Here is a 12,406-nt window from a genome sequence, read left to right as displayed (position 1 = left end):
TGTGCTTTTCTTTTAAAAACAAGGACATTTCTATGTGTCCCCAAACTTTTGAACGATAGTGTATATGTTACTTAAGATTGTTTAAATGTTTGTTTTAGATGAAGATTTATTGTACTTATTATTTTCAGTTTCTATTCTTGAAATGTTTTTACGGAAAGTTTAATTTTTTTGGTATCCCTTTTTATCACAGTAAAGTTCCTTTTCATTTTGGAAGAGTGTGAAATAGAGACTGACTGAGAGAGACTAGAGAGAGACCTGGGGACTAACCGGGACCTCCGTGAACTGACTGACTGAGACCTGGGGACTGACCGGGACCTCCGTGAACTGACTGACTGACCGGGACCTCCGTGAACTGACTGAGACCTGGGGACTGACCGGGACCTCCGTGAACTGACTGAGACCTGGGGACTGACCGGGACCTCCGTGAACTGACTGACAGACCTGGGGACTGACCGGGACCTCCGTGAACTGACTAACTGAGACAAGAAGTGATATCTCTGGAATGTATGTATTGGCTTTTGAACTGCAGGCAAATGCTGTTGTATTCTGTGTCTGATTTCATTATTTTCAAAGTACCGGAAACATATCACATGTAATAAATAATGTATTACGAATCAAAGTACACATGTTTTTAATGTCAACAGAGAAATGTTTACATGTCTCATCTTTACAGAAATGTGATATTTAGCTAGTCACTAGTAGTCAGTCGGCACAACATTTCACCCAAGGATATGAAAAGGTGGAGGGAGCTCATTGTGGCCTTATGTCCCAGAGGGGAGCAGTTTGTCAGTGTTGTGGTTCCTATCCCTCAGGCAGTGATGAGGGGCTCCATCAGGGCCCCCCTGTAGAAGACTCCCAGAGGCTGAACCAGGTTGACCAGGATAAACCAGGCAGAGAAGAGAACGGGGGAGGGGGGTGGGGGAGAGGATAGGAGCTCAGCCAGTGATGAGGAGCTCCATCAGGGCCCCCACAGAGTGCATCCTGTAGAAGACTCCCAGAGGCTGAACCAGGTTGACAAGGACAAACCAGGCAGAGAAGCCAAAGAACTGCTTCCCCAGGCCGTTCTCAAACTGGGGGTGGGCTCCAAACGCTGGGATCATCCACAGCTGAGGAGAAGGGAGAGAGAAAAGATAGGGGGACAAATTAAATGACATTACATTGGAAAAGGGATAGGGTGTGAATACTAGCCTGATCCCAGATCTGTATGTGCTCCAAGGACAAAGCATAAGAGCAAGCACCAACAGATCTGCCACCAGGCTAGGTAAATACTGTGTAACATGATATTACAAGATCACAGACGTAATAGCCTTGGCGTCACTCACCATGATATTGGAGAGAATGAGGAAGGCACAGATCTCCTGTGTGACTCTTTTGTACCAGGTCTGTTGTCCTTCCTTGACTTGGCCACCAGGTGGTGCTGTCACTGCCTTTCCCCTCTCCAATAGAGACATCGCTCCTTCTACTTTATTCCTGTCATTTGTATTCTCCATGTTCTTCCTCTTCTGCTTTGGCACATGAGAGGGGTCACATTGTCAATGTATTACTATAGATAAAAGTGTGACTATACTTCCGATTGTAATGATACAGTGTGGTGCTATCTCAGGGCACAGAAAGTTATGAAGTAAAGATGGCTGGATGAATACATATTTGTTGTTCTCATATTTTAATTAAAGCAATTTAGTAGGAAAATCAGCCTTGGCCAGAGGGAATTGGAGTCGTCAACATTACTTGAACCATGAAATTGAAGAAGAAGAAGAAGAAGAGTGACTTGCCATGAGTATGCTGCTCCGCTCCTTTCCTTCCCCCTTGGTGAGGACCAAGTTGGGGTGTCGGTGGAGGCCATTGATGATGAAGACATTCTGCAGCAGGAGTTCCAACAGGCTGAGGAGGGAGTAGGAAAGGTCCAGGCTTCCCAGTGGTCCGCTAGGCCCCACAGCCAGAGCAGCCACCAGAGAGAAATAGGACAGGGCAAGCTGGCCCAGGGCTGCCCCAACCAGGAGGGCCACATCCAGGCTACGCGTGGGGTTATTTCCCCTCTCATCTGCCCTCCTCTCCAGCTTATGGACCAACAGGCCAGCCAGGGAGCAGAGGGACATGATGGGCATCACAACTAGATGGTAGCCGTAGAATATCAGAAACGCAGTGTGTCGGTGCTGGCCTCGGTTCACCCAAACTTGATACAGGATGAACACAACCACCCCAGCTATAAGGACCAGACCCCCGAACAACGGCCCGAAAAGGATCCCACCTTCGTGGACGATGCGTAGGGTAATCTTCTGGGCATGGTGGGGTATTGACCCAGGGCTCATACGCCTGCTCACATTCTTCCACATCACATAAAGCATGCAGCCTGCCATCAAGTAGTACTCCATGTTGAAGGGATACAGGACTTCATAACCCTTCCTGAAGAACAGGCACACTGTGTCTGCACTGCACTTGCATAACGTTGCATTTCTCAGCCCTGCTGAAAGGAAATCAGACAGGTTGATGAATAATTTCTTCATAGTATACAGTAGTAATAACATTAGATATTGTTAACATCTTTATAATTCAGTTGTAGGTCCTCGAAATTGTCTGACTAGTGGGCAAGCACAGTTTACCTACTTTCATTGTGATAAAACGTACATAAATGTGTTTTAGTTGTGTAAGGATGTACTACGGTATATACCTGAGTCAGAGCTATCTGCGCTGCGATATGTGGCGCGGCCGTCCTCCTTCTCCATCTCTATCTCCAGATGAACGGTGTCTTCTGTCACCGCGTTCAGCCACAGCAACAGATCTGCGCTCAGAGTAACCATCAGCCCAGACCTGGCGTGGCAGCAGAAACACACACACATATCACAGTTCAAATGTATTACATAACAATATGAAATGAGATGTATGGATGATTCACTCTGAAATAAACACATAAAATTGCATAACAATAAGCTACAAATAAACACATAAAATCACACAATAAGCAACAAAGGGGTTCAAGCGTTCACAAACACCAGCAATCCCATTATTACCTGTTTGCTTTGTAATGTATAGGTCCCTATTGGTTCCTTTAGTCAATGCAAATACCATAGATCTCTCCAATAACAACAAGATGATGGTAAATGTTTTTGTAAATGAAATTGAGAGGCATGCACCTGGTAATGATCTTGTGCTTGTGAATACAGTCTTTGGAGTGAGCCCAGAGCAAATAGGTCTACGAAAAGACATTCATTCAAATGTTAAGGAAATTACATTGTCCAAGTCAATACCAGTTTAGAATACAGGTTCAATACAGGTCTCTATTACCAAAGAGATATGACTAACCTGCTTTAAATAAAGGTTCAATCAAATGAAAATGCATTGAAAATAGTCCAAACAAAAGCCAATGATTGATGACTACCTGTAGGCCAAGAAAGGGAGCCTCGATGAAGGGGGCAAGGACTTTAGCAACCGGCTTACACTCCTTCATCGTGACATAGTAACCCATCTTGAAGAGATGCATCAGGAGACTGAAGGCGGCAAACAGCATCAGGACCACTGACATGGCAGGGGGTCAGGGGTCAACCAGAAACAGAAGTTTTAGTTTAGAGTTGTGTCCCACATGCTATCCTATTCCCTATGTAGGGCACTCCTTTTGACGAGAGCCCTATGGGAACAGGGTGCCATTAGAGACGTCTCATAGATATCTGATAGAATGACTAACTACAAACTGTCACAATATAGAAGCCACCCTCATTGAATTGATTGTCCCTATTGAATTACAACGACCCAACCTGCATTCAATCACTGTAAAGCATTTATGGACGGATGATGGAAATTAGTGCAGGTGTAACATTCTGGTTCTGACTCCTAACCAAGGCAACCAATCAGCAGGGTTGGATATGATGCTACTGGAGCTCATGCAAGTCTTTTATTCTGGGATGACAGACAATATATATAACATTAGATGTTTAAAAAAAAAATATATTTTTTTATAAACAACACAAAAGCATAGACATTCAAACAACTACATCACACCTGCCCAGGCCCACTAGCACACACCCCCATCACCCTCCGCCACATTGTCACGTTGGTATAAATGGGTCGGGAGACAGGTGCAGGAATGTGTATTTTTTTTATTTTTTTTACCCAAATGACAGCATGCCTTGTAAAGGCACGGGGACGAAAACCAAACAAACACGATACAAAACACAGGGTTGAAACCCAACCAAAAGAGCGAGGAGTACCTCGAATAAATAACACAAGCGCACAATCATTAACACACGGGACGAGACCCGTAATCCTCTGCTCAATCCACAATGGCACGAAAGCCCAAAACACACAGCACATGTACTCACACCTACCAACGGACATTGTAACAATAATCAACAGGACACTGGTAAACCAAGGGCACACTTATACAATTACTAATGACTGGGAATAGGGGCCAGGTGTGTGTAATGAAAGTTCCGCAGGGATCCGTGACACACATGGCCTGAAACTGCACCATTTTGTTTCTCTTTGTAGCCCAAGCATTTTCATTATTTAAATACTAAATCATTCGATTTTTCCATTATGTTAATAATGGTGGATTGATTGATTTCCATGTTTTCAGTATACGTTTTTTCAAGATGAGAGATGAGAATCATCCAACCCATTGGGTATCTCACTATACCCCCATACACCATGTCTTGAAATATGCAGACAGATGGATTAAAAGTAAGATCACAGTATAATACTTCTCACAGCCAATTTTCTAGCTCCGCCCAGAACTTCCGGACTTTATAGCATTCCCAGGAAGCATGGATTATTGAGTCATTATTCGTTTTGACTCTGCCATTGTGCTGTAGAATTTGTGAAATGTGTCTCTTGTATAATCAATTCTATACATTAGTTTGTACTGGATTAAGCATACATTTTTTTAACATTACATTAATTTTTGTTAGTTATGCTCCAGCTTTCACTCCCATCTTGTACCAACATCAGTTCTTTTTAAGTCTTGGTTCCAATAGTTTATATTATTTTCTAAGAGATTTTCAGTTGGATAGGCTCTCTGCAAGGTTTTGTACATCTTACCTATCATATGAACATCATTTTCTAACTCAAATAAGATTCCCTCCAGGTTGCTCTGATGTCAAAAAAGATTTCAAATCAACATTTCGTGATATGTAACTTTTAAGTTGCATGTATTTGAAACTATCTACATTGGTCAGTCCAATTTACTTGTTAATTATGTCATGGAAATACATTTATTTCCTGTTACCAAGTAATTTATAGTTTCTATGCCTTTAGTTTTCCATGTGGATACATTTATAGGGGATTTCTGAAAAGTTAACCAAGGATTGTTCCATAGGGTTGTGTTTTTAGGAAGTGATATTGGTTCTTGTAGAATACGTTTCATTTTCTTCCATTTTGTTTTTTAAACTTCGCCCCAGTCTGAGGTCCTGAGGACTCAACCTGGGGCAGGTTTTCATCAAGGATCTCTCTGTACTTTGCTCTGTTAATCTTTCCTTCGATCCAAACTAATCTCCCAGTCCCTGCCTCTGAAAAACATCCCCACAGGCCTTCATGTGCCTTTTACTGAGGAGTGGCTTTCGTCTGGCCACTCTACCATAAAGGCCTGATTGGTGGAGTGCTGCAGAGTTGGTTGTCCTTCTGGAAGGTTCTCCCATCTCCACAGAGGAACTCTGGAGCTCTTTCAGAGTGAACATCGGGTTCTTGGTTACCTCCTTGACCAAGGCCCTTCTCCCCCGATTGCTCCCCCAATTTTCTCCATGCAAATGTTTCAACAGGATCTAATATTTATTCTTGGGTGATCTCTGTTTTTAGTGATCATTTTCTGTCTGCTGATAGTTGCTTCAGAGTTGTTGAGTCTAAGAAGGCTGTAGGATCCGTCCAATTGTCGTTTAATTCTGATTGATATACATTTTCACAGAAGCTTTTTGAAATGGTAATTAGTCGCGTTGTTTCTGAATGACCACTTTTCTATCTTTATCTTTGAAGATTATAACTGGTTCAGTGTGTATTCGTTTTGTGACGGCTGTGAGATATTCACCAGGTTTATTTACCATTAAGTAGCATGCTGTAGTTGTTTGCTCTCTTCAAAAGAAAGCCATCAATTTTATTTTATTCTTTATCTTGTAAAGATTTTTTTGATGGGCTTTTTCTAAAATAGGGATTTCCTTGTCTTTTTCTTTCATTTTAATTTCTAAATCAGATTAAACGTTTGCCAAGTATGAGATTATCACCCCCCCCCCCCCCCCCCCCCCCCTCCCCCTAACGTATGCCTTAAAGGCATCCCAAGTCAGCTTTTCTCTGTCTACATCTACATTTGTAATGGTAAAGGTTTTTATTTTTTCGTTTATGTATTTAAGACATTACGGATCCAGAAGATGAGTTCTTTTCATTCTCCAAATGTTGTCACTTAAGTGTATTTTCTATTGGTGAAATTAAACATGACACCGGAGAATGATCCGATATCACTATATCATTTTTTTTTTTTATCCAGTAAATTGTTGAGTGCATTTTGGGAAATTAAAATGTAGTCAATTCTTAAATAGCTTTTCTTACTTTGAGAAAAAAATGGAATAGTCTTTTGCATTTAGGAATAATTTCCTCCAAGTGTCCTGTAAATCATTTGTGGAGGTTTTTTCAGCCTCTTTATAGGCTTCCTAAAATTGCCTTTTTTATATACTACATCTGTCAACCTTATTGAATGTATAGTTTAAATGTATAATTTATAAATGTATAATTCATGAATGTATCATTTATAAATGTATAATTTATATGTATAATTTATAAATGTATCATTTAAATGTATAATATATAAATGTGTAACGGTTCTCCTCTTCCTCCGAAGAGGAGGAGCATGGATTGAACCAAGACGCAGCGTGATACTTCGACATGATATTTATTAGACACGACAAAACAACGAAGACAAAAAACGAACTATACTTGAATTAACTAACAAAATAACAAAACGAATGTAGACAAACCTGGACGTAAGAACTTACATGTAACACGAAGAACGCATGAACAGGCAAACTGACTACATAAAACGAACGAACAAACAAAACCGAAAACAGTCCCGTGTGGCGCAACATACACTTACACAGACACAGGAGACAACCACCCACAACAAACAGTGTGAAAACACCTACCTTAATATGACTCTCAATCAGAGGAAATGAAAACCACCTGCCTCTAATTGAGAGCCATATTAGGTACCCATTAACCAACATAGAAACAGAAAACATAGACTGCCCACCCAAACTCACGTCCTGACCAACTAACACATACAAAAACTAACAGAAAACAGGTCAGGAACGTGACATAACCCCCCCCTTAAGGTGCGAACTCCGGGCGCACCAGCACAAAGTCTAGGGGAGGGTCTGGGTGGGCATCTGACCACGGTGGTGGCTCAGGCTCAGGGCGAGGTCCCCACCCCACCATAGTCAATCCCAGCTTACATCTCCCCCTTAGAATGACCACCCTCTTTCTCCACCCACCTAATATAAGGGGCAACACCAAGACAAGGTAGCTCAGGACAGCGAGGTAGGTCGAGATAGAGAGGTAGCTCAGGATAGAGGGGCAACTCCGGACTGAAAGGCAGCTCCGGACAGAGAGACAGCTCTGGACTGAGGGGCAGTTCTGGATTACTGGCAGCTCCGGGCTGGCTGACGGCTCTGGACGCTCATGGCTGGCTGACGGCTCTGGACGCTCATGGCTGGCTGACGGCTCTGGACGCTCATGGCTGGCTGACGGCTCTGGACGCTCATGGCTGGCTGACGGCTCTGGACGCTCATGGCTCACTGGCGGCTCTGGACGCTCAGATGGCGCTGCGGAGACGGATGGCTCAGATGGCGCTGCGGAGACGGATGGCTCAGATGGCGCTGCGGAGACGGATGGCTCAGACTGATCCTGTCTGGCGGAAGGCTTTGGCTGCTCCTGTCTGGCGGAAGGCTCTAGCGGCTCCTGTCTGGCGGAAGGCTCTAGCGGCTCCTGTCTGGCGGAAGGCTCTGTAGGCTCATGGCAGACGGGCGGCTTTGCAGGCTCATGGCAGACGGGCGGCTTTGAAGGCTCAATACAGACGGGCAGTTCATGCGGCGCTTGGCAGACGGACAGTTCAGGCGCCGTTGGGCAGACGGCAGACTCTGGCCGGCTGAGACGCACTGTAGGCCTGGTGCGTGGTGCCGGAACTGGAGGCACCGGACTGGAGACACGCACTTCAAGCCTAGTGCGGGGAGCAGGGACAGGGCACACTGGACTCTCAAAGCGTACTATTTGCCTGGTGCGTGGTACCGGCACTGGTGGCACCGGGCTGAGGGCACGCACATCAGGACGAGTACGGGGAGAAGGAACAGTGTGTACAGGGCTCTGGAGACGCACAGGTGGCTTAGTGCGTGGTGCCGGAACTGGAGGCACTGGGCTGGAGACACGCACCATAGGAAGAGTGCGTGGAGGAGGAACAGGGCTCTGAAAACGCACTGGAAGCCTGGTGCGTGGTGTAGGCACTGGTGGTACTGGGCTAGGGCGGGGAGGTAGAGCCGGAAATACCGGACCGTGCAAGCGTACTGGCTCCCTTGAGCATTGAGCCTGCCCAACCTTACCTGGTTGAATGCTCCCCGTCGCCCGACCAGTGCGGGGAGGTGGAATAACCCGAACGGGGCTATGTAGGCGAACCGGGGACACCATGCGTAAGGCTGGTGCCATGTAAGCCGGCCCGAGGAGACGCACTGGAGACCAGACGCGTTGAGCCGGCATCATGGCACCTGGCTCAATGCCCAATCTAGCCCTACCAGTGCGGGGAGGTGGAATAACCCGCACCGGGCTATGCACACATACAGGAGACACCGTGCGCTCTACTGCGTAACACGGCGTCTGCCCGTACTCCCGCTCTCCACGGTTAGCCTGGGAAGTGGGCTCAGGTCTCCTACCTGCCCTTGGCCCACTACCTCTTAGCCCCCCCCCAAGAAATTTTTGGGGTTTCTTCACGGGCTTCCGTGCTAGCCGCGTACCTTCATAAATCCGGTCTTGAGCTTGATTCTCCGGCTTCCAGCCACGTCTCCTAGCTGCCTCCTCATACCACCGCTGTTGGGCTCTCGCTGCCTCCATCTCCTCACGAGCGCGGCGATATTCCCCAATGTGCGCCCAGTGTCCTTTTCCCTCTAATACTTCCTCCCAAGTCCATGAGTCCTGATCTCTTGGCCGCTGCTCGAACTCACGCTGCTTGGTTCTGGAAAGGTGGGTGGTTCTGTAACGGTTCTCCTCTTCCTCCGAAGAGGAGGAGCATGGATTGAACCAAGACGCAGCGTGATACTTCGACATGATATTTATTAGACACGACAAAACAACGAAGACAAAAAACGAACTATACTTGAATTAACTAACAAAATAACAAAACGAATGTAGAAAAACCTGGACGTAAGAACTTACATGTAACACGAAGAACGCATGAACAGGCAAACTGACTACATAAAACGAACGAACAAACAAAACCGAAAACAGTCCCGTGTGGCGCAACATACACTTACACAGACACAGGAGACAACCACCCACAACAAACAGTGTGAAAACACCTACCTTAATATGACTCTCAATCAGAGGAAATGAAAACCACCTGCCTCTAATTGAGAGCCATATTAGGTACCCATTAACCAACATAGAAACAGAAAACATAGACTGCCCACCCAAACTCACGTCCTGACCAACTAACACATACAAAAACTAACAGAAAACAGGTCAGGAACGTGACAAAATGTAGCATTTATATGTATAATTTATAAATGTATCATTTAAATATATAATTTATACATGTATAATTTATATGTATAATTTAAATGTATAATTTATATGCATAATTTAAATGTATAATTTAAGTCAGCTGCTAAAATAAAAGTTCCTGTCTGGATTTGATCTCATATAACTTGAATTGTATCTATATATATTTTTTTGTCCGGTCGGATAAACACTCCAAACCTCCTACCTGACAGCTTGGAGGCGTCCGCATGGTCCGAAAGCACAACCACTGTCCCCAGCTAAAGTTACACCCCTGCAGTATATAGCTACAATTTCCCCCAGTTTCTTATTCAAATAAATACTACATAAGTATCCTATAAGGCATAATCCATGACATGTGTTTCTATCTGTCTATTCAAACCCTAAAGTAACAAACCCTAAAGTACCGTAAATATAACTCCAAGTTTCGAGTTTCAAGTTTTATGAGTTGTATGTACAGGATACACTTGGTATACACCGTCCAATTAAATACTTTCTTGTAGGTTCCTTCTCGACAATGCAGCAACAATTAGAAATGATAAAAGACAAGAATACGAACATAAAGTAAAATAGCTCAGTAAAACAGAGTAAACATTTTGTCATAAGTATAATACAAGAAGGTACAATTTATAGTCCAAATAATAATCCAAGAGGGCCTACCTGTGACGGTGATTCCCCCAGCATGGTGGTCTTTATGTGGGCATATCCCAGGTTTCTTCCTGGCCCAGAGTAGGTACCACAGCATCCAGGCCAGGCTGAGGCCCATCAGCAGCAACATGAAGACCTGGGGCTCCTGGTGCCTGAGGCCCTGAGGGTTGAAGTCTCAGTTAAGGGACCACACATGCAAAGAGGAATTCTCAAGCTGTAACATACAGTGTGCCAGTGCACAGACTATTAGGACATGTTGCTATGAGTTCATTAGAGAGAATTAAAACTAAGCTTAATTGCACATTTTATCCCAAGTGAGTGCTGGTCTTGTTTCATATTTCTTTAACCTGAGGGTTGAAGGCCTGGCCAGCTACCAGAGCTGCCCCAAGGAGGACAACGTTGAGGCCCAGGAGCCCGGAGAGCAGCCGTCTCCCACTGGGGGCCCACACCAGGACTGGGTCTGGGTGCGTATGGTTTCCGGATCCCTCCTCTTCCTCCTCCTCCTCAGCCTTGCACTGACTTCCAGGGTCTATGTTGTCGGCTGTCGCTGTGGTACCAGACTCCTGGCACTGACTTCCAGGGTCTATGTTGTCGGCTGTCGCTGTGGTACCAGACTCCTGGCACTGACTTCCGGGGACCATGGTGTCGGCTGTCGCTGTGGTACCAGACTCCTGGCACTGACTTCCGGGGACCATGGTGTCGGCTGTCGCTGTGGTACCAGACTCCTGGCACTGACTTCCGGGGACCATGGTGTCGGCTGTCGCTGTGGTACCAGACTCCTGGCACTGACTTCCGGGGACCATGGTGTCGGCTGTGGTACCACGCTCTGAATCCATACTTACTGACTTTAATTAGTCTGACTCCTTTTACTTTCACTATATCCACTCTGCAGCTCCCTTTTCAACCTCTCAATGTCTCTCTCTCCCTCTCTTGCTCTCCTTGTATCTCTCATTTATCCATTCCGTATCTAGAAGTCTCTCTTGTTCTTTCCCTCTTCCTCATAATTCAAATGTAATGAGCGTTAGGAAGCTGGTCCTACCCAGTAAGTGTGTGTATTAAAATCCAGGTGAAAAACCTAACCTGCACTCCCATTGGTAGTCCCAAGGTTGTGTAGATGTGGCGGAATCCTATATGTGGGACTAATCATGCCACGCCTTTAATACAATAAATAGTCTTCTGTTAGTCTGTGTACCAAATGGCAGCATATTACCTTTATAGTGCACTACTTTTACCATGGCCCTATAGGGCTCTGGTCAAAAGTAGTGCACTATATAGGGAATATGCTGCCATTTGGGACACACCCAATAAATCTCAGTTGACTTATGTTGCACGTTGACCTTAGTGTTTTCATTGTTCAAATAAACCATGAATGAATGCTCAAAGCCAGCTGTGCAGCGAGTGGATGTCACCATGAATCACTCCTGTAGTGTTCATTTTATATTGTTTATTTCACTTTTGTTCATTATCTATTTCACTTGCTTTGGCAATGTAAACATGTGTTTCCTGTGCCAATAAAGCCCCTTAAATTGAAAATTGACAGAGAAAAGAGAGAGAGAGTGTGTGTGTATCTCAGGACAACAGGGCAGGAACCAAGAAGAAGCAAGAAGAGACAGAACAAAAGTCAATCGTTCCTTTTATAACCGTTTGTAATTAAAATCATTTGTTGACCAATCACAGACCAAATCTGAGCAACACGGCCAATTAAATCATACCAACCAACATCTGCTAGGAGCGGGTCACACCTTGATGTGATGACCTGAGGGAATGGTCTGATTCACTCTGAACAGACAAATTTTCACAGAGATATATTACACATCACATCCATTTAGAAGGCATCAAAGTTCCCACCAGAGAACAAGTTCCATAGATACCAAACACTGATCCAAAAGGTGTTATATTCTAACACACATTTTTAAAAGACAGTTCTTTGGATTCTTTGTTGTTTCCAATTCAATTATTCAAAGAACTCTGTCATGTGTGAGCATGTCTCCAATGGATACGTAGGGCCTGTGTGGTTTTTGGTGAA

The 12,406-nt window shown here is 44.8% G+C and overlaps 1 protein-coding gene across 1 annotated transcript; it reads right to left on the bottom strand.

Moving 5' to 3' along the window:
* Window positions 1–620: 620 nt before the first annotated feature.
* Window positions 621–11,216, bottom strand: LOC120029355 (proton channel OTOP3-like). The gene is made up of 8 exons (XM_038974585.1): window positions 10,728–11,216; window positions 10,393–10,540; window positions 3,377–3,513; window positions 3,132–3,190; window positions 2,669–2,808; window positions 1,773–2,464; window positions 1,323–1,505; window positions 621–1,106 (listed from the first exon to the last, which is right to left on the bottom strand). Exons 1-8 carry the CDS (start codon window positions 11,214–11,216, stop codon window positions 936–938), a joined length of 2,019 nt encoding a protein of 672 aa, XP_038830513.1. The 3' UTR covers window positions 621–935.
* Between the last annotated feature and the right edge of the window lie 1,190 nt (window positions 11,217–12,406).

The sequence above is a fragment of the Salvelinus namaycush genome, chromosome 35, assembly GCF_016432855.1.
Source record: "Salvelinus namaycush isolate Seneca chromosome 35, SaNama_1.0, whole genome shotgun sequence".
NCBI classification, from domain to species: domain Eukaryota; kingdom Metazoa; phylum Chordata; class Actinopteri; order Salmoniformes; family Salmonidae; genus Salvelinus; species Salvelinus namaycush.
This window is presented reverse-complemented; position numbering and strand designations above follow the sequence as displayed.

Bases quoted from the DNA above. Each gene is read 5' to 3' on its own strand.
- LOC120029355 (XM_038974585.1), bottom strand. From the start codon at position 11,216: ATGGATTCAGAGCGTGGTACCACAGCCGACACCATGGTCCCCGGAAGT. The intron at 2,809-3,131 runs GTGCATGCCTCT...CTGCCACGCCAG, and splicing joins AAGCACAAGATCATTACCAG to GTCTGGGCTGATGGTTACTC. The intron at 1,107-1,322 runs GTGAGTGACGCC...CCTTCTCCTCAG, and splicing joins TCATTCTCTCCAATATCATG to CTGTGGATGATCCCAGCGTT.